This window comes from Pseudoliparis swirei, chromosome 15 (assembly GCF_029220125.1).
Source record: "Pseudoliparis swirei isolate HS2019 ecotype Mariana Trench chromosome 15, NWPU_hadal_v1, whole genome shotgun sequence".
In the NCBI taxonomy this organism is placed as follows: domain Eukaryota; kingdom Metazoa; phylum Chordata; class Actinopteri; order Perciformes; family Liparidae; genus Pseudoliparis; species Pseudoliparis swirei.
In genome coordinates, this window is record NC_079402.1 from 14,498,514 (window position 1) to 14,526,194 (window position 27,681).

General features: G+C 42.7%; 1 protein-coding gene across 6 annotated transcripts in view; it reads left to right on the plus strand.

Moving 5' to 3' along the window:
* Window positions 1-12,193, plus strand: part of rgs3a (regulator of G protein signaling 3a) — a 108,319-nt gene extending 96,126 nt beyond the window's left edge. For 4 of the 6 annotated variants that reach the window (XM_056432883.1, XM_056432882.1, XM_056432888.1 and 1 more), the window contains 4 exons: window positions 7,273-7,374; window positions 8,461-8,522; window positions 9,479-9,645; window positions 9,783-12,193. In XM_056432883.1, the coding sequence (XP_056288858.1) occupies window positions 7,273-7,374; window positions 8,461-8,522; window positions 9,479-9,645; window positions 9,783-9,983 (532 nt within the window). In that variant the 3' untranslated portion in view covers window positions 9,984-12,193. Of the gene's footprint in view, window positions 1-2,722; window positions 2,842-7,272; window positions 7,375-8,460; window positions 8,523-9,478; window positions 9,646-9,782 lie in introns of those variants that run through there. The other 2 variants (XM_056432889.1, XR_008833926.1) reach the window with 2 other exon arrangements.
* The last annotated feature ends 15,488 nt before the right edge of the window (window positions 12,194-27,681 follow it).

Consider the following 27,681-nt stretch of genomic DNA (forward strand, 5'->3'; position numbering starts at 1 on the left):
TCTTTTTATCCTTTTGAACTTAGGTCCTGATACACAGGGAAAAAAACGATAGTTATGACTGTACAATTTGTACCTGACAATTTGAGTCATGACCAAACACAGCAACTCAGCTTGACAGTATTTGTTGACATAGGTCATAGGTCATGGTTAGCAAACAGGGATTTTCTCCCTCGCAGTAGGTAAACAAACATGAATCATGTTAGCTCATCTTATATTACACATCACTCTGTCAACGCGATGGATTCTTATTTGTATTCCAAACAATCAAAACTGTTGTTCAAAGAAAACCTGCAGTTTCTGTATACGGTAAATCATTGTAAGTGTCCGAACTAGTGCAATGCTATTGGCGAAAGATTTATTTTTTACCTCTTAAATATAATATAAATATAGGCTTCCATTTTGATGTGGTATGAGATGAGAGATTAAACTAGATCAAAGAAAGTTGTATGTTCTCTGTTGAAACTCTGTTGCTTCTTGATTTACATTAATATCCGTATTCGTACGTCTGGTAAACCATATCTGGTTTATCCACATATTTAATATAGAGGACCAGTCTCTATCTTTTCCCTTGTCCCAGTGCAAGGCGTTGATAGGTTGCATTGTTAATAGCTAATTGCTGTTGATTGAAGCCAGGTGCAGTGCTAATTACCTTAAATGGCCTCACCTGTGTTGTTTTGCTATTTAAGAAGCATCTGTTCTGTGTTGTTGTGGCACTGATGACGGCTGCGTAGAAGAAAAGGTTTGTCTCATGGTGAGGAAATGACTCCCAGTCATCAGCTGCAACCCCTTTTCTGTCATTATTGGTTCATATCACAATATCACACATCTTTCTGAGCACGCTACATTTTTACCAACTTGTCTTCAGGCTTCTGTGTTTCATGAAATGATCAAGCCTGATATCTCTCATAAAAAATCTTTCATCTGGCAGTATTTGACCTATTTTTCCACTATTTTTCATTTTGCCACACTGAACCAATACGGGGGCAATACTCTCCTCAGTAATATCAAGTCACACCAATAAACATAGCCTCAACACATTATGTTTCTGTGTAACTGAGGAATACAAACACACTATGTTTCTGCTATAGATCGACATTACACACTTTAACCGAGCATGAGGGAAATGAAATGTTTCTCTTCAGATGTTAGAGACTCATATAGCATATAAAGAGAGCAAGTATATAGAAACCTGAGGCTGACAGTATCTGACATGATCAAATCATATATGATATGTAGCACTTTCTAGTTGAAAGAAGGTCCATTGACCTTTGTCCATGTGGTGATTTTTAGAGATGGGGCTCCAGCAATAGCGCTCCATTGATTTCCTCTCCTGCGGTGTACATTGTGTGCCAAGTCTTGGGAATGGCTTCATCTCACACTTGTGGAGTGGTCTAAGTTTGGCAATTAGTGGCAGTATCGCAGTAAAAACTCTTCTTAATCATCATTTGTGACAGGAAGATTGCATGACACATCACAATACACAATGTAAATATCCCTAGATTTTCACCGAAAGGCGATACTTACATGTAAGAGCACATGACATGTGTCCTCTTTGAAACATCCTCTCTCCTCACCTACAAGGCACGAAGCCTCTCACGCATCATTTACAGCGACAACGACACCCGTCTGGTTCCCCCTGTGCTCTTCCGACTTTTCTACATTTTCTCACTTCCTATACTCCTTTATGCTCCCCCTTTTTGCACATGTTACTTCCTGTGAGTCAAATGTTCCACATTATCTCTGTCTGCTCCCCACACACACACACACACACTACATTATCGCCTTTTGTTTTGTCTGCAGGTGTTCTGCTTCCCCGAGCAATGGCTCCCTGCACTATATTCATTTTGCCCTTTCCCCTATTTTAAGATTACAGGGATACCAATACTTTAGTGATTAATACGAAGTAGCAGTTCCCAAGACAATCATTTATCTAAAGATAATAGTTGACTTCCAGTTGTAAGGCCAGCATGAACGTTAGTTATGCAGTTAGAGAATCGGTGTTGAGAATCAATTAATTTAAGCTGCATTCATCGTCGATGCAGACGACTCGAGTCCTGCTCGCTTTAGAGTCGAGCATCAGATTTCATTGATGGCATCACTGCAATGCTCAACAAATTTATTTTATATGATCAGGCAATGTAGTACTTTGAAAGACTCCTCCACCCATTAAGCATTCCTGCAACATTATCTTTATTATTTTATTTCACACAAGAAGAACACGAGGTACACTGAAATTGATTTTTTTTCAAGTGTATCCAGTTTGAGTTTTTGATTGAGGATAATAGATTTCATTCAGAAACTAAACTTGGAGTTTTCTTTAGACGAATCTGTGAAGGGAAGCATGCATCCAGCGCAGAAACAAAACAATAAATACTATGATATGTTGGTGTGTGTGTTCAGTCTTTCCTTTAGCCTGGTGTAGCAGTTTGAACACAGAGCTCTACCACTGCGTGTCTGGAGCAGATGAACAGATCACGGCAGTAGTAAAGTCACTTGCTTTGACAAAAAGACACACATCATCTCCATTTAGTCACCCGTAAAACTAGAAGAAAAAACATCCAGGCCCCAGTGGAAAGAATATGTCCTCTAAACACTGCGTGGTGATTGGGTGAGCCCACGGTCCGCCTTCCCCAGACCCCCCCAGACTATATAAAGCTCCACCACATCCTCTCAGAGGTTAGCGGAATGTGATTGTCAAACAAACCCCTGGGCCCCGAGAACCGGCACTCCTGACACACGCTTACATGCAGTCTCATTTCTACACACAACAAGTGAACCTGCACACAGACTGGCACCCATGTTTCCCACTATGGTTGATTTCTCAGAGAAGTACCTGGAAAGGTAAGAGCAAGGCGATGGATGTGTGTTTGTTTGGTTCATCTGCACTTTGATGATCAATAATTAGAATCAGGAGGCAGGGTTGGCAAAGCGTGGGCGGGGCTGTTTTGGGCCCCACGGGAATCGATGCTCTCGAACGGTAGGAAGCGATTTGACCTCTACGTGGATCTCATTTGACAGTCGCGGGGAGGGAGAAGGAACCCCCGCGAGGCTGAAGCGCTCGCACTATTTTGGAGGAAGCTGCTTTTAGTTCTAACTTGAGGCGGCCCCTTTTTCTTAATATACGCAGCCTGGATTTCAGGAATAGGATTGCTCATGTGGTCTGTGTGGGTAGGAAGGTGAGCTAGCTCAGAAATAGAGCTCTTTTTTTTGGGTCCTGATTAAGGGAGACTGTGAGTGAGATAATATGTATGGTTGGAATTTAGGACAATTCCCCATTTCATTGTTCTTCCAGGAATATGGCGGAGTGACTTTTCTCGATGTTATGAGGCATTTTATAGGTGAACCTTTCTCTTTCTTAAGAATCCCTGTGTGTGCCTCATGCTTTCGGATACCCCACATCTCTGGACTGTTTTTCTCTGTGAAGAAAGTTCCAGTATCTTTTTTCAGAGCCCAAATAGTGTCAATGTTATTAGAAATGCAGCAGACACACTGACACAGCCCTTGACCTCTTATACTCACACAGACTGCACAGCGCTATTTGTGTGGCGTGTCCAGTATTCACTCTACATGCACACAACCTTCTGTAAATAGAAAGTGGCAAAGGGGATGAAAACCTTGCACTGGCGCTCTCACCGTCTGCATTTCAGTCGCTTTTTTTAACTCCTCGATGTACCCCAGATGTCATAGGTCAGGCTTTACAAAGGGGTGGCCTTTTATCACTGTGGGGAACTAAGCCTCATGGAGCGAACAACAAAAGTGGGATAAAGTGGAGCAATGGATTTGGCTGGTGTGGTTCATTGTGATCTGCAGCACGTCCGTCTGCAGCTCTCACCATGTGCTCCCTGAGCCTTTCCCTGGGAGTGCGGCCTACTTTTGAGAACACCAGGAATAGCCAGCAGGGTGCTATTTGTGCATCTAATGTGAGCCAAGCAAAGAGGGAATAAAGAGTACGGAAACCTGTGGATAATTGCGGATCCAAAGACCTCTCGCTCCTCCACTCGAGCGCCCTCTCTTCAGGAGACACAAACGGACGCTCGGGCGTCCGCATGACGCCCGCGTTGCAAACACATCACTGTGTGGCAGCTTGTTCGATCAAAGATCATCTTCGCTTGATAATCCTTTAAAGAGCATGTCTTTCTTTGAGCAGATTAGATTAAGTGCATTAAATTGCCATTGTATGTATTAAATCCAAGAGAGTCTGATTTACACAAGTAGATTTCTGATGGTATTCTTGCTGGGGAGCTATTAGCCGATACATTAAAGTATTGCTTTCAATAAAGAGCCGAGGTGCAAAGAGCAAGGGGTACACTAGTAAGACATCATCTGGTAATGAAATATCTATAACAGGGTTTCTGCCCTTGGAGGTTTTGAAGAGGGCATCATCTCTTTTTAAAGTTAAGGTTTTAGAGTTTCATCCAAGGACATGCTAATAGTGTTCCACCTTTGTTATTATTTAGGCAGCTGATATTGCAACTCTCTGGCGTAATAACAATGCAAATGTCTACGTCTGGAGGATGTGTCTGCCCACATGGAGGGGGGAGGAGTGTGTGGAGCCGCCACAGTTTCTGTTGACTCCCATTGAGCTGATAACCACACAGGCAGTTTCATTTATGGATGTATCAGTTGAGTTTCTCACACCTCCTGCAGCCAACATGCACTCTGTTAAAAACACTGCCTCTGCGTTGCCAGTGTGTGTTGATTTAAATGAGGCGGCTACATATTGTGTCAAATGGATCACTTGTTTTCAGAGCAGTGCTGTATTTGAGTTTGTGAAAACAAGCGGAGGGATAAAACATGTGATGATGTAAGCTCAAGTGGTTTCCAGTGTTGACACCAAGTATTGGGTGGAGAAGAATGCAGAGTAGTTAATCTGTTTTGCTGACGGGTGGGAAATGTCCACAGTTTGTGCAATATCCGTTGACACCCACACGGTGGCAGGATAGAAACATACATTTCTCTTGAAATGTTTCTATGACATCATTGTCGCATCATCCCCACACAGGCTCAGCTCGCATGAAACCAGACATATAATAAAGCGTTTTTTTTTTTCAGGCCAACAAAATATATTCCAGCCCTCGTAAAAGACTTTTCTCCTGCACATGGACACGGCAACACAAAGACACACACACAGCTCTAGACCGAATTGTCTGGAGTTCAAGCTAAAAATAGAACAATCTAATGAATCCTGCTCTGATGTTACGAGTTTATTTAACAGCAAGGTGGTTTTTATTTTGGTAATAATGTTCTTCAGTCTGGCAGTGTGAGCTGTTAACAGGGATTCAGCGTTAGTGTTGATCAATGAAAGAGATGCCTGAGTTGTGTTCAGCATCGAGTTGATGCCTGCTTCATCCACCGAGGTTATTTCAATCAATGGATGAGTCATCGCTCCACGGGGGATGCTGTATTGACTTTTAGGTATTTAATTTTAAACTATTTAATTGTCTTTCCAGCTCTTTGCTGTTTTGTGTTATATATATATTTTTTCCATGCCTTTGATACACATAGTTTTTTCTACATCCACAACATTTATGATTTTACTTTAAATTAAAAGTTGTTGTTGTTGTATTGGTATCACTTCTTTAAAAAAAAAAAAAAGGCCTCTTGTCGTATTTATGATTTTACTTTAAATTCTTCATATTTTTTTTGTATTGGTATCACATTCTTTAAAAATCAAAAAAGGCCTCTTGTGTTTCTCTGCGTCTACGAAAGTAACCTGCACCAACTGAACCCAAAACGCACCCGAATGAATACACCCACAAAGTCCCCGTGATCCCGACGGTGAAGGAGCGATTCAGCCGCTGCCTCCTCGCGTTGTCGCGTTTCTACCTTTTCCTTTCCTGTCCGGCGGCCGTTGGAAACACTGAGTGTGTTCTCTGTTCAGCTCGCCGGCCGCGTTGTGTGTGTGACTGTTGCACATTTACACGCGCGCGAATGGTCTCCCTCCCACTTCCCATCACACACGCATGCACACACACCGGTGGAGAGCGGGAGTTTTCCAACACCTGTGACTGGCATGAAAGCGCCAGTGAAGTGGAAACGAGTTGGCAACGGCGCAGGGGGGGGGGGGGGGGGGTTCTTTGAAATGTCCGCGTGGGCGTTCTCTCATCCCGCTTCTAGTGCGTGTTCATGGACAGTGTTTGTGCTAATCCGCAGTTGTGTGTTCTTCCACCCCCGTGTGTGTGTGTGTGTGTGCATGTTTGAACGATAAGTGCCTATAACTAGAAGCCCTGTTTCTTAATTTGGGGTGTATCTGCTCTCCTGGGGGCTGCCGGTTGGCAGTGGCACAGCTTGCAGTGATCAGGGCCAGCGAGCGCACGCTGCCGTGCCGCATTATTAGCGGGCCAGCCAATCCACAGTGGAAATCAAAAGCAGGGACTCAGGAAATGGGTGTTGAGTGAGGTCACATCCCAATGAGGCGGCACGTGCTCGAGGTCGGGAAAAGCCAGGACACGTACCCTGGGATTAGGGGAATGCGCAGGATTGTGAAGGAGCCCATGGGGACTGAGGATTGGTGCATCACCTTGTGTGAGATTTAAGGTGGCGCATGTGCAGCTGGGTGTGTGTGTGTGTGTGTGTGTGTGTGTGTGTGATGGTTAGAGGAAGGTGAAACAGGTGAGGTGGACGGTCAGGGGGATGTTGGATGCTGCTGAGTGAGGAGGTCACTGTGCCCTGTTACCTCGGCCCTGGGTCAGCTCCCTCTCAGCAACCCCTCTAGGCACATGGAGAATGGCGTGATGAAACGGAGGAGTGAGGATTGAGTCTCTCTCCTCCTTCTGTGCCACAGTCGCTCAGTCCCTGCCGAGGAAGCTGCCAGGGACACATCTATAGGAAGGACTGTTGGAGAGATTAGATTGACAGGCGAGTCGCTGACACGGAGCGAGGACAGGGAGCTTGACATCCGCCTTTTGGAAGAGCCGTGTCCCGCCATCCCAACATACCTGGCTGTAGACTAAAATGTACACAAGACATTTATTTTCATCTTTTCTGGCTTTTGTGGTTTTGATTTTCAAATGGATTTACGGTGCTGACGAACTTAATTGGCGATTCTCATGCCTTGGATGGTTTTAGTTGTGGACTTTGGACTTGGACTCAACACACTTTCTTCCTCTGTCTGTTTTTGTCCACCTCCTCTATCCACTTTATCATTCTTTTCATCCATATTCCATTTCCCTCCTTTGTCCTGCTCCGACGTTCCTCCTCCTTCTGTCTTCATAAATCTTTCTTTCACTCTTCTCTCTCCCTCTTTCTCTCTCCTCTCTTCCCTTCACCCAGGGCCAAAGACATGAAGAATCGGCTGGCTTTCCTGCGGAGGAGGAATGAGTCCCCAGGAAGCAACCCAGCCAGCAAGTTAGACAAATCTATGAAGTCAGTCAAGTAAGTGGCCACTTCCTGACAGCATGGGCATGTGTGGGTGTGAGTGAGACTGGTGATGACCCGGCCTTGGAAGATGTGGGCAGTAGCACGGATACGAATGTGCTTGTGACATTGATAAATAGCACGATCACATTTTTGTGTAGCTATGGCGCATCTGATGGAGGGAGAGCGAATTGTTTGGGTTAATTTTTTTATTAATAAAAAACATTAAGAAATAAAATATATTGAATAAAGTATCAGAGATCGAGATGTTTCCATGTCGCATACTTTAGCGATTGAAGGACCTCACAGGAAGCTAAAGCAAATTCTTTATACTTTTTATTTGGTCCCAGGCAGCCATAATAAATGTCCTCTGTGGAATTACATTAAGATATCACTATCATAGATTATTATATTCACATAATAAAACTATAAACCTGGTAGTGCACTTTGCCAAGCAGCTGCTTCTACACGCACACACATGAACGTACATGTTCTGAAAGACATAACATTTAGGAGAACACGGTAGTTTGAGCAAAAGCTTTTTTTGTTTTTGTCAGAATAAATAAAACAAATTTCATCATTAAAAGGCGCAGACAAATGTCCAAATTGGCAACAAAATGTACCTGAAACTCTGCAGCAACTTTTTTCTTAGTGTCAAATGAGGCCTCGGATGTGGATTACAGTGAGCCGAGAGCTGTGAGGAGGCTTTCAACAGGGTACAGGAAGAATGAGAGGCAGCAGGGAGCAGACAGACACTGGTGAGGGGAGGAGGGCTCTAAACCTGATCCTACATCCCTATTGGCCGACTGGAGTCCCTCCCCCTCCCGCCTTGCAACTTGCATTCAAGTGGGAATATAAAAGCCGACCCCCCCACCAGACTGGTTCAGAAAAACTCATGGCTCTCTGTGTTGTTAGATCTCACAAACCAGAACCGAAAGAGAGGGGAAGCACAGTACACACAGCCTAGAGTGGGAGGAAGCCACAGAGAGGAATCACCGACTTCGTTTCCACTCATCTATCCAGCAAAGTTCTGCGGATGGGTCACACCATGAGAAATCTGACTGAGATGGGCTTATTAAAGAATCGATCTGCTTTTATCTGCAGGCCCACCCCAGAGGAAGCACTCAAATGGGGGGACTCACTTGACAAGCTGCTGACTCACAAATGTAAGTTACTTTTAATTTATTTCCAATTCCTTTTTCCACTCATCTTCTGCCTCTTCTACACACGTTGAAATCGTCCGTCCTTGAGTTTAGATAATTTGTTCGATAGGATTCAGTGCAACGTTGAATATGGACATGCAGCACTTGCATGGGGGGGTGGGGGAGGGGGGAAGCAAAGAATGTATGCATGGACTGGTATATAGATTACAAACACAGTGCTGCAGGGAACGGGCAGCTCGAATCAAGTTCCCCTCATCTTAACAGAGCCCCGCGTTACGGCGTGAGGGAGTGGAGACTCAAACAAGCCACCTGCCAGCGTGTTGCTATTTCTGTATCATCTTTCACAATTATAACACAATCCTTTTTGTCAAAGCTGATAGGAAGCCAGCGCTACATCTGCTCCTCATTTGGCTCGTTATTCCCCCCATTCCCTCTCCCTCTCTTCCACCTCTCGCCTCACTCTGCTGCTCAGCAGAATGAGGTAAGAGATGACCGCTTGCCTCGCCGCTGCTTACCAGCGTGGGTGATTCATGGGAACGGAAAGGTGCAGACGGGAGAAGTGTGTGGACACGACTTCCTGCTATTCTTTCTTCTGGATGCCTTCTTCCTCAAATCATTAAAGGGACTGAAACTCCCAAAAAAATCCCCAAAGTGCCAGAATTAGCTCTTTCCTCTGACACTAAAACAGTCCCCTCTTTGTTCGCTTGCTGCATGTGTAAAAGGAAATGAATAGATAGCCATGCTGCAGGCTGATGTCTGGAAAGAGGTTGAGGACTTGAATATGAGCTGTGGTCATGTTGTTTTCTTTTTACGTCTGACTTTATTCCAACCACATGACTCTACGGTCGTCGAGCTATTTTAGGCGCTGAAACTCCAAGGAGCTCTTCGGCTGTGAGGTTGCCATGGCACTCGGGTCAACTCTCCTCTTGTTTATTCTCCTCCTCTCTGCTTTCTCTCAGATGGTCTGGCAGCGTTCAGAGCTTTCCTGCGCACGGAGTTCAGCGAGGAGAATCTGGAATTCTGGCTAGCATGTGAGGAATACAAGAAGATCAAGTCGCAATCCAAGATGGCGTCAAAAGCCAAGAAAATCTTTGCAGAATACATCGCGATCCAGTCTTGTAAAGAGGTGAGAGTGCACACGACACGTGGACACGTGGATCCTGGGGGACACGATGGCAACAAAACAGCCTCCCTCTGCTCTTCCATCAAAGTAACAGTTCCATGTTGCACCTTCCTGACTTGTTTTATTGTTTTCCTCTGCAGGTAAATCTGGATTCGTACACCAGAGATCACACGAAGGACAACCTGCAGAATGTGACGCGCTCCTGCTTTGACCTGGCACAGAGGCGGATATACGGGCTGATGGAGAAGGACTCATACCCCCGCTTCCTGCGCTCAGAACTCTACCTGGACTTAATCAACCAAAAAAAGGCCAGCTCCACTTCGACTTCATCTTCCTCATAAGAGACCAGAAGAAGAGGAACATGTTGATGAGGGAGAAAACAAAAGGGTCAGACTTGAAAACAGCAGAGCGGTCTGGTGGGATGTGAGGGCCTTTGCTTGCCTTTTTTTACAGTTTGTTTTGTGTATGTCATCCTGTCCACTATGATTTGTTGTTGTTGTTGTGGTGTGAGAGGACGCGGCAAAGCTATGGCACTGCAAAGGAATGTAGTTTACACAGTTACCAGGTGGAAGGATGAATGAGTGGACTGATGAATGGATGGATGGATGATACTAAACGGACAGAAGCCCACTAACGAGGGCTGGAGCAGCAGCTGGACGCTCGCCTGATCACTGTCTCTCTTTTCTGCGGTGTCAGTCGTTTGCTCGTGTTTTTAAGTTGTTGTCCAGTTGTACTGGAGAAGAGGACGGGTTGCTCAGAGAACCCCGCAGACATGAAGACAGTCCGGTACTGTTTTTTCACTTTTTCCCCTTTTATTTCCTTTCTCTGTGAAGCCACTTCAAAGCTGTCGGTACGACACAAAGTTTCCTTGGGCGTGTGTGTGTGTGTGTGTGTGTGTGTTTTTTATTATTTTGATCAAGCTCAAAAACTGTATGACGAAGGGGGAAAAACAATATGTCTGATTTAACCCTTGTGTTGCCTTCGGGTCATTTTGACCCGATTCAATATTTAACCCTCCTGTCGCCTTCGGGTCATTTTGACCCGATTCAATGTTTAATGTCGGTGTTCTTTCGGGAGTCAACAAACAAACATAAAGTACCTCACACTTAAACTTGAAAAACAATATTAATTCTAATAATTTTCTGGAGATTTTAATAGCTGGGGTCATATTGACCTCAATGGTAAAATATGTTAGTAAATATAAAGGTAACAGGAGGGTTAAACATTGAATCGGGTCATATTGACCCGAAGGCAACACAAGGGTTAAAGCTGCCGTTACGGCTCCGTTTCACACGCATCGTTGTCACCGACACCCTCTCAAAGCTTGTACAAACAGCTTTCACCGTACTCATTAGTTCCTCACAAGACTGTGGACGAGCGTTCTAACGGGGACGGAGACAGCGAAGGGCGAAGAACACAGGCGTCGTATGAATAACGGACGGACTGGAGCTGTGATGAAACGGGGATATGTGTCGCTCACATTCAAAGCCAGTAATCGAGGAAAAAGACGACTTGCTTCCTGTCTCCAAAGACTGTTTACAACAAGGAGCAACACCCGAAGAAGAAGAAAAAGAAGAAGAAGACGTTCTGTGCAGCCAAAACACCATTTCCTTTAACATTGTAGCTCATTCTGGACTAATCGAGGAAGTATTCTCAGGACAGGTTTATCTTCTGTTTTTCTACACACTCACGGTTCGTCTATGCTTTAGGGTTCCAACCTGCACTCCCCAGTCCTACTGAGCAATACACCAGAGGCTGCTCGTTTTCATCCTCCGTGGAAACAAGAGGCTTCATGTTGTACAAAGGTTTGCCTATTTATTTAGATTAACTTGCTGGATGCTTCTACAAACACCCTCACCTCCTTTAAAGCACTCAGCTAAGAGCTCTCACCTTCCTCTTAACCACCAAGCAGGGCCAATGCTGTCCTGACCTTTAAGTGCAATATCGATTTTTTTTATTTTGTTATAATGTTTGGGTTGTGCATTTATTTGGATGATTTTGAATTTTCATGGGGAAGAAGAAGAATGGCTTGAGCTCTGTATTAACTTTATTTGTTTGTTAAGAGAAAAAAAAAACGTATCGCTATAAGGTGACTTACAACGTAAACTTTCAAGAACCATAAGTAGTTTAATTAATTTTAAGCAAGTGATTCTAACTGTGTTATAACCCCTGGCAGCAGGCAGCTGGGAGGAGTTTTGGTTGTAAATATAATTCTTTAAGAAAAGTATGTGATAATACATTAAAAACAAAAAAAAACAAAAAACCCCATAGGTCTCTGCTGGTGAATGTGGGACCCAGCTGTATTTCTGTAAATATGAGACTGAAAACTATAAGACGACATGTTTAAAAAAAATAAAGTAGGTGAGCAAGAGGAGGAACAATCTGCTCGTTTCCCTGGTCATACACTGCTTGTAAGGAGTTTTCTGAAATGCAATTTATCATTTTCACTGTTTACATTTCAAAATGCATCTCTTATGATAGCAAGTGAAAACAGTAGAGTACATTTGGTGTCATTGCTAAAGATAAATAAACCAACCAACTGATGAAGTAACATGTGTTGTCTTTGTATTTATATTGCAATGTGTATTTACGTATTAGTCACACATGTCAAGACCGACTGATGCGTTCACGTGATCCATAAAGTCCCGTTCACCGAATAAAGAACCGACTCATGTATGAAGTTGTTTCAATGAATAGTGCCGATAACACCAAATAGACCTTTTGGCAGATGCATGTATTTGCTTCCTTGCAGAGAGATTAAAGGCTTGATACTAAACTCACTGAATTAATACTCACTAAACTCACTGGCAGCATGCGCTTTGCTTAATTTAACTTAGCATAAAAACCAGACACTTAGACTGGCTTGGTCCAAAGTTAATTTCTGAGATATTGGAATGTGGTTACAACACTCAAAATAAATCTGATAGCTCAAACAAAAGCAGATTAGAGACCGATTGCTGTGTGATGTTCAGTAGTGCATGCACAGTTTTCCTAAGCAGCGAAGAATCACCACCAACATTTAGTTTGGATTAAACTCTTCAGATAAAAGAGTCGAACGCTTCGGTTTCCGTCACCTTTTGTCAGACCAATGTTGTTGTTTTCCCAGATTCCTCTGAGGACCAGATCATTACCATAACCAACAGAAATGATGGCCACAACCACGGAAAGCCGATCCAAGTTGTCCATTATTATTATTCCCACAACATATATGAACTCCCATACAAACAGAGCAATCAGTCTGAAGTGGTGCTGGAAGCTGGAGTGGCAGCGACTAATCCTCTTTACCAGCTGCCGTCTGTTTTGACAAACACCGCTTCTTTTTCCCCAAAAGGGTCCGTCGTCAAGCCGACTCTCTTCTCTCTCGGCCTATTTCCTCTCCATCTCGCTCCCTGTTGACTGTTTCTTTGTCTTCAGAACCCAGAATTGGGTTTTTCTTCTTTTTATACGTTCATCTTCAACGGAGGGTCTGCTCTCGATCTGGATCCCTTTACCGAATCCTTTTGTTCAAGTTTCCTTCCTCTCTGTCATCCGTGTAAACCATGATGCATTCCCTGTCATTGTTTTAAAATGCAGATGACACGTGAGCCCCAAATAACAGCAGCTCGCATTTCCTGCTCTTCCAAATATGGCGGTCAATTTATTTTTGTATTATCTGACTTTCTTGTCAAGAAAAAGTGGATTCGAAGTGACACGTGTTATTATCTTTACAGCAGTTGTGCGACATGTTAAAGATAACCGGGCCTTGTCTGATGGGCTACGAGGAAACACACGTGGTGGTCTGGAGGTTTGGACCCAATCACAGGCTGGAGAACCGGAGAGGGTGACCCTGGAGGCAGAGAGAGAGAGAGACACTGGTCAGTACGGGCAGTCAATAATACGAGGAATACAATCAGAATTCACAATTACTCTGCGACCAAGAATAAATACCACTGTGGTTTGCTACAACGCTCTGGCGAAGAGTGGACGGGACGTCGGGTGAGATATACGGCTGAGTGGACGAGAAGATGGACGGCAGTTGATCAGACAGGACCGGTGAGGTGAGTAGGCCGCAATCAGGAAGGAGCTGGGAGGAAACCAGTTAGGAGGCACACCACACACACACACACACACATGGGCTGACAGAGCAGAAAAAGAGACACAATGGAAGAGGGAAATACTAGGAAACACTGGGAATCACGGGGAAGCGCAGGAGGCACGGCCGGGACAAGAAGCCCCCGGTGCCTTTTTTCATTATTACTTTGTATCTACAGCACTCAAATAAACTTCAAATAAGTTACAGTTCCGGCATAAACTGATCGGTGCTTCGGATTAGAATATTCAAGTAATAGTTGGAGATTTTGGGAAATATGCATATTTGCTTTCCTCCCTGGGAGTTATAAGATAAGATCTATGCCACTCCCATGAAGTATGAAGCTACCGGTTATTAGTTTAGCATCAGGAAACTATGTCCAGCCAATAAATTCTTCAAGCACATAACTCCATGTGAAACCAAACATTATGGATTAATAATCCAACATATAATGTTAATTAGTGATCTTTGGAGGCGTGTAACGTTTGAAACCTTGGACAGAGCTTAGCTCGCCGTTCCGTTGTCAGTCTTTATGCGAGCTTAGCTACAGTGATTAGCTGCTTGCTTTAGCTTCATATAAAGTTTACAGATATCACAGTGCTATCAAACTTCGGATCTAATGCTCAGCAGCAGATAAGAATACAAATTGCGTTTGAACTTTTTCATTTTATTTCTGTAGGCCTATGTCGGCCCACTGTAATATGTTGCAAGAACACAACCCACTGCCGAGAACCACCCCCGCTTTTTAAGAAAGTTTAACACAAAGAATGCGTTTTACAACGAATGCCATGATACTATTTACGACTCATTCTCAAGAGCAAATTGTGCATCAGTTCTTTTTGCACCATGAAGCCAGAACACCCAGAGCATGCAATGGGGCTTCTCCTCGGGCCGCTCCTCTGTTTGCAATCAAGCGGCTTTAAACCTTCATTAATCCGTAATTCTCAGATCAGACCTCCTTTCAACTCTTGGCAGGTTTACAAAAGAAACGCCACGTCTCTCCAGCTGCCCTCTGTGACTCAGTTGACACCTCAAGCCCCCAAAGACGTGTGTGTTCGTTGGCTGCTCGGCTGCATGGGCCGCCTGGAACCAGACTCTAGCCTTCACACCAGCAGCTTCACCCACACAGGTTAGAACTGTATGGACAAATAACAGGGAGCAGATTCATTGGAGACTTTTCCCTCTTTACATTTTCCTATCCGTTACACGTGGTGACGTCATCATGGACATCAAGAAAGGTTTATTTCCCTTGAAACGGTACAATTCACAGGTGCCCGTGTCCTTAACTGCGCTGAACAGTGAGCATGCAGCTCGGTAGCTTTAGAGGACGTCGTCGTTGCCGCTTTAAAAACAGCAACAGACCGAGGAAGGAACAGTGGAGGGAAGCAGATTATTACCTTCGCATTGAAAATGCGGAAGGTTATGTTTTGATCGCCGTGTATTTATTTATTTGTATGCGTGTTACTCAAAAAGTATTAAACCGAATCGCATGAAATTTGGTGGGATGATTGGTTATTATCCGGGGACCATTTGATTAGATTTTGGGATCGATCGGGTCAAAGGTCAAGGTCATGAAAAGGTCAACATCTTCTTTTTACCATATAGCACGGTCAATTTCTATCCAATTGGCATGCAACTAATGCCAACATGTTCATAATTCAATGCCCAATCTTGTGATCTGCGAAGGTATGCGCTCTACCGAGTACCCGTTCTAGTTATTGTTGTATCCCAGTGGTCTAATCAGCTTCATATAGATGCTCCGTATACAAAGAGATGAGCTTTAGTCCAGCATTGCCGATTTTTTTAAGGAATAACAGACATTATTTTAGAATTTCTTTTGTATTTTATTTCTTGCAGAGAGTTCGATGAGAAGATTGATTCCACTCTTGCGTTTGAATGGTGAGCATGAACCGTGACCTGTGAGCTGTGATTCTGGCTGTGCTGAAGTAGGAAAACTGTCGTCACATGTGAAACAATTTTGGTGTCAAGGATTGTCAAATTGCTCCCTCCTGCAAGCGAACTTCTCCTGTGCTTAACTGCTGGTTCTGTTAAACTGCCGAGCTGATGCCATCCAACCATCAATTACATTACACAGTTGTTTTCTGGGACCAGAACAACACCTTGAACCAATATGTTGTCTCATTGTCTCCATCCAAGTTTTTTTTTTTTGTACGGTTCCACACAGCCACTCTTGCTGCTCCTGGAGCTCAAGGACACAGTTTTCTTCCCATGAGAAGCTTGAGTGAAACCGCTCCAGGTGGTTCCTCTATAATGAAACAACATGTAATCAACACCATGCAACAGTTCATTTTGAGCTGGAGAAGCATAGCCGTAAAATCTAAGTAACCCGATGCAAGGTGGACCAGAACTGGAAAGCAGGCACTTGCAAATGAAGTATGAGGTAAGAGATGTTTTCCCTGGCTACAATTCAGCTGGTACGCCCACTTTAAACCATCTGATGTGTGACAGATATTTCCATTTTCATTTCACAAGGTGCAATGTGACTTCAGACAGAGACGTGGTAAATGTACAAGAAGATATCGCCTTTTTTTAGTCATGTTTTTGTAAAGACGATAACTGTTTACATCTTGATCTTGTCTGAAGACATATGTTTCCCTTCATGTCATTAAGCTAGATGAAGCCATTGTTTAAGCCTTTTACGTATTACATTTGAGATTTTTTTCCCTCTAAATTATGCCCGTATGCTACGATTGGGCTCTGGCAAAAGTCAGTTCTGCATTGTACAACACATGTTGGAACACTTCCCGTTGGGACCCATTGATCTGTTTTGACATGAACCTGCTGGAGAGAGAGAAGCCAGATTCATCCACCACACAACACTTAAAGTGATGAATGTTTTAAGTGCAGCAACACTAAGCTTAAATAATGCACTTCACTAATAGGATTGTATCAACCGAAAACCTACTAACCTCATCAGATTATTCTGCGAGAATATAAAATCCTCCAGTATATGTTGTGTTGTTTTCTTAACCAGCTCCATCCATAAAAGACAACGCAACCATTTGAATCATTTTTAGGTAATTATGTCAATTTGTGGCTATTATTGTCTGGTGGGGTCAATATCTTGTCATGAATTCCCTAAATTACTGTCAGCTTTCTCCTTGTCATTTGGGGAAACCACTATATTTGACCTAATTAGTTAATGCATGAAAAAACAAGGAGGCCTCAAGAACAAGCGCGACACCAGGAACTGTTTCCCGCTGTCTCCTACAAAAGATTTTACATTTAGTTACATGGAATTACTCAGACAAGAGGTTCAAAGTGGTTTATTGCCATTCTAGCACCTGCCGTTGTATACAATGCTATCATTAGGTCCAACTTTGTATTCATGCAACACTTTGGATTCACAGAGGCCCTTACAGCCTGGCAGACTGTTGAGTGAGCACTTCATGACCAACACATGAGAATAATGAAGTGATAAAAACCCTCATCTGATGTTCCCTAAACCAAATCCCAAAATGAATCTGTATTTCCAACCAAACTAACTGAACACAATCTGCATCCTTGATTTGTGTTTCTTCTTGGACAAGTTGTTTCTGTCTGTGAAGTGTTCCAGACTCCTCTGTGTAACTTCCAGACCGGCAGCTACAGACTCTCTGCCAGTTGCGACACCGTTTCCTCCCCGAGCCGACCGCTGCCGATTGTGGGGCCTTGATTCACGTTGACGCAAACTGTCATTAGTGTGTGTGTGTCTGTGTGTGTGTGTGTGTGTGTGACACTGTAAGTGGGAAAGTGAAACAGCGGAAATTACTCAAGCTCATGGTGTCACCAGGGCGCCTTCTATCTCATACATCGTTCTTGTTTAGCTCAGATATCACAGATATAAAAGTAGCCATGGCAGAATCATTGGAGTGTTGGAATACACTGATTTCTACACACACCCACACAGAGTAATACTGATGAACTCACAGTTTTTCAATTACTCTTTTTACCCAATTCCACACAAAAAATCTTTGGCTGAATATATTTTTGATCTGGCTTTTTTTACTAAATATAAATGATAGAGAAACATTTTTAGAGGCACAGTTTCTCTTTTACAGTGGAGATGAGAAAAGAAAGGAGAGGCCCAATCACAGGAATGATGACCCACGACCGTGACAGGAGATGAGGAGGACGCTCTCGCACATCATTTCATGTGATCACGAACATGGTTGGGGCCGTGTGTCGTGCTTCTTGCGTATCTCCAAGCGCTGAAGCAAAGAAAACAACGATTGTCTCGTGTTTTCCTCGAGATAATTTCATGCATTGGTAAAAATAGAAACAACGCCTCATCAACTGAGACAGCCAGGGGGAAAGATTGTAAATTATGACATTTAATTTACATTGAAACAGACACCATTAATAACATCACATGCCCTTTGGTTCTTCCACTTCCCGTGGGGGTTGTTGCAAATAACATAAAGGCTTGAAAACAGATTGCATGGGGTTTTGGAGTAGATCTGTGTGACGCTGATGTCTCGCGGCTCCAATCCTCGATATGGAAACAGGACTGCTGCATGAAAACCTGAAGAGAAAGACAATAACAAGTGGCATTCTACATCCATCTCTCTTTTCTGTGCTTCTTGTTTCTTGATGGCCAGATACGCTGCAGATCTAGAACTCTTCAAGCGATGGATAAACAGAGACACTGTTAGCTAGAGAGCAGAAAGGAAAGGGAAAGCAAGAGACAAATAGAGACAATGTTTAGTTAACACCCGTCCAGATGGGATGTGAGGAAACATCGGCCACCTTTTGAGCCAGGTCAGCACTGTACCATTTGACCCAGCTTTGTTTACAACATAGTCAATGCCAGGGCATGCGCTTAACCTTGCTACATAAGGTCAAACTACTCATCTATCCTCTGCTGCCATGTGGCTCTGGATTATTTTAAGGCCAGAATCAAGGGAGGCTTTAATCAAAAGGATTTGGGCGGTCTGGACAGAAGCTGTAAGACATGGAAATGCAGAATTCATGATCAGACAAGGGGGGAGTGTTGAGTTGCAAAGGTTTAGTAACGGTACATGTAAAAAAAAAAATCAAAAACAGATGCCCTTAAATGGTGCACAAAGTGTAGATTGAGGCTTAGTATGAAGTCACTGAAGCAACTCAGATCAGTTGATCATAATCTGACCTCTTTAAAAATACACATTCACTTTCAGTTTAGCTTGAAAGCCTATTATTTAGTCAGTGGTCGCTGCTGCATTACAAGCAGAAAACAAACCACATACCAATTCAGCCTTCTCCCATGTCATATTCTTATAATCTCAATGATTGTTTTACTCATATTTATATTGTACCATAGATGTGATACAGAAATGAAAAAGACATGAGCAGCATGGATCAAATTAGTCTTGCAATATTGTCTGTCTATTTTCAGTTATTAATTTTTTCTTTCATATTGAGGACCACACTCGTCACTTTAGGATTGGTCTGCTATTATTTAGTAGTCGGTGACACCCAGTGCTGCCCTTTGCCTTTTTAACCTTTTGAATTATAAAGTTACCAAGGAGGAATCACACTGAAAAAGATTTTCCTGTGATTTGTGAGATATATATAGCAACAAAAAATGATGTGGTAAGAATGGTAAAATGTTATCATAATCCCCCCTAAAAAAACCACAAGAGCTTCCTTTCGGGGTCCCAGTAAGTCTCCCAGTAAGAAGAGCAGTGAAATATAAATCAGCCATCTTTACTTTATCACGTACACCTGTGCTGTTCCTACAGGGGCCGTGTCAGAACGTCTTCCATGAGAAAGATTGCAGATTCAAACAGAAGAGCAGCATCGTTAACGTTAATATGAGACACCTGATGAATGTTCTGAGCTCCACCAACTGGAGAGAAATCATGCGTCTCTTTAGCTGCTCGGATAATTCTATGCATGTACGTCACATACTTGACGTCATATGAACAACCCCTTTCAGAAATGGTCTATTTGTAGTATAAACCTATGGATTACAGCAGCTTTAAACCATCTCGTGCAACAATATATACTCTGCTCTGTTTTCAGCTGTTGTTTTAGTTTTTGCCCTTCAGAAGAAGGCTTTTTGTTTTACAGCGCTTTGATCAGAGCCATCACACAGGAAGTTATGCACACTGCATGCTCATGTTTGTCCTTGTTTCATTTATTCATATCTTACCTTTTTGGTGCTTTCTGTTTAATTTTGTTCCTGAACTCTGTTTCAGATCCCTTCACCCCCTGCCTTTGACTTCTCGTTAACTCTGATTAGTTCCACCTGTCCCTCGTTAGTCCTGCAGTCACCTGCTCCTTCCCTCTCAGTCACAGCCCCCAGCCCCGGGCCCACTCATCAGTTCATCTGTTCCCATAATGTCCGGTTTTCCAGCCCTTCTTTCTAGAGTCTACTTTCCCCAGTATTCTAGCTTTTTTTCCATTCCTTGCGGACCTCCAGTTTTATTTTTAAATTTGTATGTTTATTTTGACAATAAATCATTGAACTCAATGAGCAGCAGGCTCTTGGGAAAAATCCCAAAAGGTCTGACCGTGAGGCGGAGGTACGGACAAGGACTTGAGGAAAATCCACATTGTCAAAAAAACACACGCGTACAAACAAAGCCCAGGCCCTACAGGTACTAATCAATGCAAGGTTTACACATGGATTAGGTGTACTGTGAGCTGCATCTCCACACGTGAATGATTTATCCATTTTCCGTTTGTCGCAGCCATTTGGTTATGCAACAATCTAACACAAACCAGACAGTCTATCAGCTTTTCTTGCTTATCCTTTCTCGACACATTGTTTCATCTGTCATGTAGGTGTTATAAATACATGCAATACGCCCCATGTTTCTTTTTGGCAAAAAGTAAAATGATTTGTTGCAGTAAAAGATGAGAAAATCATTATTTGAAACGCATTTGAAAAAGCTCTCGCCCACGAATACAAAATCTTCCTTTGCAGAGGATAAATATTTGGGCAACAACCCTGAATCTGAACTTGTTCATATTAAGTTTATCTTCCTTCACTAAAGATGTGATGACTAATGGCATCGGGGTGAGCTCAAGGGGGTTTCAGCCGTTTCCATTTGGCAGCAACTCATACATCTGCAAACTGGATCTGCCTGAGGATTTGTGTATGTCAGCCAAGTTTGTGCAAGTGAACGCAGGAGGCAGAAAGCAAGGGCTCAAGTAAGTACGCTGCATATTTTGTGGCACATTGCAATATGAATGAAAATAAGCAGAGATGATGTTGTGTTGTGGATGTTTTTCAGAATAACACATCCCACAGGATAATGATATTGACTCACACCATTTATTTGTACTTTTTAAGACACACAAGATGTAAGAATAGACGTGTGAATTATGTTGATCAATACTCCATCACTTGGCTATGAAACAGCACATTTTGGGAAAGAAAACCTTCTTGTTAAAGTACCTGTTGTGGTTCCTGAAAAAACCTGGAAACACAACAGTTATATATTATCACCTTTTAAGTTTAAATAGTGTACACAAAGTATTTAAAAAACTCTCCAGCTGATGTACACATCATGCAGATACACTTTAGGAATCATTGCAGTGCTGTTTCTGGCCACCAGGGGATGTACATTCAATGTCTCCTATGAGCTCTCCTGATGGATATGTATCGGGTCAAATTAAAAGCTTTTTACACGCAGCATCTACAATTTGTTTTGGTCTGCCAAACAAATCCTACTCCACAGTTGAAGGCATGAAGACTTTTGTTTGAATGTCTGCCATGTTAGTAATCATGCAACAAGGATGGAAAAACAAACCACAGCTTAGAGCTGCGTTAAGTCCTTTCTGAGTGCTGACTCCAAAACAAACTCACCATAACAAACCTTGAAATACTTTATATCTTTCTCAATGTCCATGAGGCAACCAATCAGACACAGGAGGGGCCCGACGTCTGGATGTAGCACTCAGTGGGAGCGGTTATGGATGTGTTGAGGCAGGTTACAGTCTGCTCTATGAATGACTTGTTTCTCTTTCTCTCCTATTTGTTTGAAACTCTCAAATGGCCGGTGGGCGGGTGTTGGTTGAGGAGTGGCGCTGTCACACAGGATCAGAGGCTGACACATCAACAGCTGTGCTCTGTTGGCATTTGGCCACATCCTGTGATTACAGATGAGACAAATTCTTTAACGTTGAATTTATGGCTGCCAGATGAAAAGATAAAAGTACACTTTGTGTAAAAATAGACCAGGGAAGGAGGGGTTGGGTGTGAAAGAGAAAGGGCAGGTTACAGTATTAAGCAGAGCATCCAAACGTACGGTCGGAAAAAGCGGGCGAGGGTCGGACAGAATGCAGAACACTGGCCCATCAAACACATTGTTTGTGCTTGTGTTTGTGATTTAAAACACTCATAGAGAACATATACATTGTGTAAGGATTATATTGTATACATTAATGCTGGGCCAGCTCCTTTCCCACTATATATATCAAAAAGTAACTGTGTGCTCATGAAATAAACAATTCTATGTCTTGAATTCTTCATACAGGGCTTTTATTTCTTGATGTAATTTTGTATTTTCTGTTTTGTAGGTTATCCATTTAACTTAAAAATGTATAATTGTCAAATAAGATGAATAATACTGTATAACTGTAAGAAAAGGGGACATAAGTTATTCACACACATCCACAATCCAAAGTCCCCTTTAGATATACAGTAAATGAAATGTTGCAGGGCTGCTATACAATCCTTTAATAAAGGAGGGACCACATTCTAGAACACAACTCTATAAAAAATATAATAATACAAATCATAATTTTAAAACAACAGCACAATTAAGCTTTAGCGTTGTCAGTGTACCTTGATTCCTAGTTAAACTCGTTTTCTGCCAGGTGTGTTGTGAATGCATACGCGTCAATAATAAAATACACACTTAGCACTAATCTAGTGAAACTTGGGCGATCCACAGACTCCTGCAGGGCGGTAAGAGGAAAGGTATCTTTTTCTGTGACTGGATTCAGTAAATGAAGTGTGCTTCAATGTGTTCCTGCTCTCTGTAAATAACAAAGGCATAAGCAGGAAGGCCTGGCAGCCATCTGTGGCCAGCGGCATTCGATTTGATCATTATCACACGTCTGTAGCGTGTTGTTGTTGTTCGTCCTGTTGAACAACAATCCTGGATTTTGTTCACACAAAAAAAAAGTACGAAATTCCAGCTGATGGTGCGGCACAGCTTTTCCGATTTGTTTATTTTTCAATCCGTTTGTGTATCCTTTGTTGATTACTGCTCCTTTAGGCCAGAACCTATACCCTGTATTCGCTGTGGTTACATCACCAAGGGAAACACATGTGGACGGGTGAGATCGTGGATCATAGTGCAGACTCCGAACGAGCTCTGCTTCTTTGATGTTGCTCTTGCCTTTAACAACACGTCTTCCTTGTTAAAGTGGACTTTAAAACACTTTATTTGGTTGGTGGTTGGACAATGACAAAATAACTGAGAATATGTGTCTTTGAATCTGCAATAGCAGCCGCAGCAGCCTAGTAAAAACAGTAGTGATGACAAATGAGCTTTTCCCACTGTGTGACTGCTTTCACTTCCTTTGGATCTATTCCTGTCTCAGACGCCGTGTCCCACAAACCTAAGTGGTGGTTTGAAAGATTGCAGGTATACATGGATCCACAGCAGTTTCAGATCTCTCTTAAAAAAACAGCAGGCGCTCGATTGCTTTCCTGCAGGGGTTACAAATCGACAAGTTTGGATCATGTAAAAGCTCTATCGTCACTCTTCTGGCCATCGCAATATCGATTATTACTTAATTCTTTAAGACTCCTCTGACTCAAGTTATTATGTGACCTCGACATCAGCCGTGCACCTTCAGGACAATCAAGCATCTACTTCACCACCAGGACAACGCTCCCTCTCTCCTTGTGAGAGTTTTCCAGATGTTTTCACCAAAGTCTGTGTGGCTCCGTGTTACGTATTGTGCCCCCTGGAATCACATTTTCTTTCAGGGACTTGTGCTGTAACTGAACAGTAAAGCTATGTTGCAGAGGGCACACTGCTTGCTTGTTTGCTGAAATGCCTCTTTATGCGCCCGTGTATATGTACATATAAATCAAGCTGCCACTTCTCCCTTCAGATTGTTGAAAGGCGAGTCTCTTCTAAACTTTCTCAGTCGGGGATCTCTTTGAATCTTTGTTTGTGCTCGTATGCCGACCTGTGTGCGTTTGCAAGGCTAATTGTGACAGAATAGTCTCTGATAATTATCTTTATATATCTCTGCGTCATTGGACAAAACTATTTCCGGCATTTCTGTTGTGCTGATGTATTCAGAGAAATATTCATAAATGGTGGTCCCACAAAAGCAGCTCTGTTACCCACACCCCCTCTCTCTCATTGTGGACGTCAAGGAACGACCTCAATTAACCTCGATTAACTAAATCATGCTAAACCTAGCAGGAACCCATGACCTCACCTCGCCCACAGACGTGTTACCCAATACCACGATGGTTAATACCAGCAAAGGCACCACAGGCAGCTACATGTACACACTCTGGTGTGGGCCGACAGGAATTAACAGGTTTTTCAAAGGTCCATCGGGCCTAAGGGTGAGACAGGAAGTTGTGAGAAGAGAAAATAAATCATTCTTTCCTTTAACACAAAAAGAATGAATGATCAATCACGGAAAATAATAACTTTTTACTAACTCTGAAGAGGTGCGTGTTGAGTTCTTTTCATCTTCCTCTTCACAAGAGAGTGAATAGGAGAATATCACAAGCTGTTGAACTAATCCTTTGAGTTTACAACGATAGGAGAAACCCTGAGACAATGAAGGTATTATCCGTGTTGTAGAAATGTTGGAATGTGTATTATGTGGTTGCTTTCTATTCCATCAAAGGCACAGACGGATCTGAATGACAGGAGATGTAATCCAGGTTAAAAACACCCGACTGAGAACAATTTTAAATGACGTTAAATCACCCGGTAAAAAAACAGAGGTGCACCCGAGCCGCAGCTCTCTGCTCGATTCTACTGCACACGACGTCACTCGCGACATAAAAGGGAGCATCAATCATGCATTTGTCTTTGTACCTGTTTACCTTTCACATACAGTATAATCTCAAACCAACATAAGGGATATGTTTCTGATAATGCTGTCCAAATGCATTGTTCACAACACTTTAGATTCAGTCCATGGAGGAGTCGATCCTCACACGAATCCGACCGTACGGCGGTATCGCGTCAATGGCACAATAATAGCATCCGGGGTCATGTGATGTGTAACAATGGCCGCTAACCTACTCATCCTTCTCATTACTCTGCTCCGTGACACAGTATCAAAGACAGGATGCGCAATCCAACTTTGTCTCAGAAGGTATTTTTAAAAAGTAATTATAGTTCCTGAGGGACTTAGCTACGCCATCAAACGTTCCTGAATAGAAATAACTGCTGATGGTTTCTGTCATAGAGTGTCATGTTTCCAGGTGTCTAATCATCGACATTTTAATTCCTCTAATTAATCTCTCGAGCTATTTTTGTCATGGAGCAGTGATCAATAATATGGTGTCAATTAAAAGCAGCCAGTAAAGGATGCAATGACTCATATGCTGCACATGCTCACACCTGAAAATAATAAACTAAAAGAAGTAAGGCTTATTATACTCATTATTTTTTTCCACAGTGAGGGAGAGGTATATAATTTTATATAATTTCCCCTTTGAATGCTCTGTCTCTCTCTCGAACACACAGTTTCTCTGGTCTGTGACTCACTCCTGCCATTCCTCGAGCCCCTGACTTTCCATTAGTCTCTTAGCAACCAGGGATTGATCCCTCAGGATGGAGTCAGGAAGCTCCTCATCTCCCTGGTTTTCTGATATAAAATTAGAAAACAGGAACCAAGGACCGGCAACATAATCCCTCATTTTACTCCCTACTGGCTTGACAACCAGCCAGAGTGTGACATAAGTCAACGGATTGTAACAGAGTGCTTTAATAAAGCTGCTAAATGGCCACCGCTATCAATCAAGTGTAAAATAGAGGTAACATGGTGCCCTTATTTGTTGTGTGACCAGGGAATCTATCTTTATTTGTACTAATGTATTGTATTTAAGAGAGAGTTGGTAGCAGTTACGAACCAGTCCAACCATTTCCAATGTGCTCGTGCTGCTAACTACTTCCATTGGAAACAGGTTTGCACTGGGCTGGGTTTTTTAGTTGGATAATTTTTTTAATCTCCTCATAATTGCAATATGCGGTGGCATGTGTCTGCATAGATCAAAAGGGGATCCCGGGGATTTTTGGGAAAGGGGATATCAGGACTTTCTCAGTGGCACACAACCTTTGTGGGAAACCACATGTCTAAGAAAGCCAACGTCTGGCATCCGACACAGACTTCAAATAAAAGATCTGCCTCCAATATCCTTTTTACTTTTGTTAAATACTTAAATGCACACCAGCACAAACCACATCCGTCAGTTTGTCAGAGCCTATAGACCCTGAGAAAGTCTTCAATTTAATGTCTATTACACAACCTGTAACTCTCAACTTGGCTTTCAATTTAAATCTGTGGGGTATTTTTTCTTTCACCCTTAAACATGTGCAAATGCTTAAAATCCGCCGGCACACTTAATGTTTATTAGAAATGCTTCCTGATGTTTCTGCTGTATGTTTCTTGGATCAGTTGATTTAAAAAAAATCAACTCCCACTTACAAATAACGGACGGGTAGAAGCCTGGAGCAGATGAGTAGATGGGTATGATGTAAACAGATGGTTCAGGAGAGCATTAGTCACACACAGACGTTTAAGAGCTTGAAATTAATGACTCAAGGGCCGTAACTCTATCTCTTCTACGTCTCAATGGTGACGCATCTATCACATCAACCTGTGACTAACGAGCTCAAGCGGCTGTTTAAAGAGAGTTTTGAGAATGAAAGACAAAAATGCCACCGGGGGAAAGGTGAAACTGAATATATCTTCCGGACCCCCTCCTGTAAATGCTTCAAGAGAGCGTAACCAAACACTGCAGTGATGACGCCACTCCTGAAGCTCTGAGGAGTCGTGAGGCAGGGAAATCATGTACAGTGGAAGGATTTATTGTTTGTTGTGGTGTATAACCCAGCGTGTCCGCCCCCAGAGAAGGAGCTGAACAGATGAAATGTCACCTCAAAAGTCTCATTCTGATGCTTTTCTGATACACTCGATGAGTCATTTCTGTTGAAGTTTTGCCAAGTTTAATCTTTCGGGGAAAAGGAGAGATGCACATTTTAATTAGAGTAAGATAAATGTGCTTTAACTCCATAACTTGTGGAGGAAAGCTGTGTGCAAGCATCAGCGACATGGCCACAACTAGGAGTATGTATTGAAATCTGAAAATATTTCTCCCTGGACTTCATTCATTCATGGCTAAACCCTCAGCTGGAGGCTTGGCGTACAGCACCCAGGTCCTCACAGAGCTCTCCTCCCACTCAAGCCTCAGACACGAGATAGATGCTGTTGAAAACTCATCCAGATTAGAGATGACATTCGGTTTAGCATAATCCTCAACTCTGGCATTCATCAGGAAAAGTGTTACGTTTAGAAGTCACTTCACATCACATTCAAATATGTGTTTGTAAGTCAACACGTGGCTGGATGTGTAGCTTCCAACGTCACAGGAGGAGGACGCATGCAGGTTATTTGATTTCTATTTTTAACTGCATGAATGAAAACCAATGGATGAATGACGTCACTTTAATACTCACTACATACAGATTGCTTTATTAGTTTTGTTCAAGAAATGACTAATGTGATGGATCTAAATCATGTTTAATGGGTATTGCACACTTAAATAGGGAGAGCAAATTGGATTCGAAATGTCTGTCCTCCTGCTCTATTTCGTATGCTCTCTGTTAATATTTACCTTCGCATTGAAAATGCGGAAGGTTATGTTTTGATCGCCGTATATTTATTTATTTATTTGTATGCGTGTTATTCGCAGAACAAAAAAAGTTTTAAACCGAATCGCATGACATTTGGTGGGATGGTTGGTTATTATCCGGGGACCATTT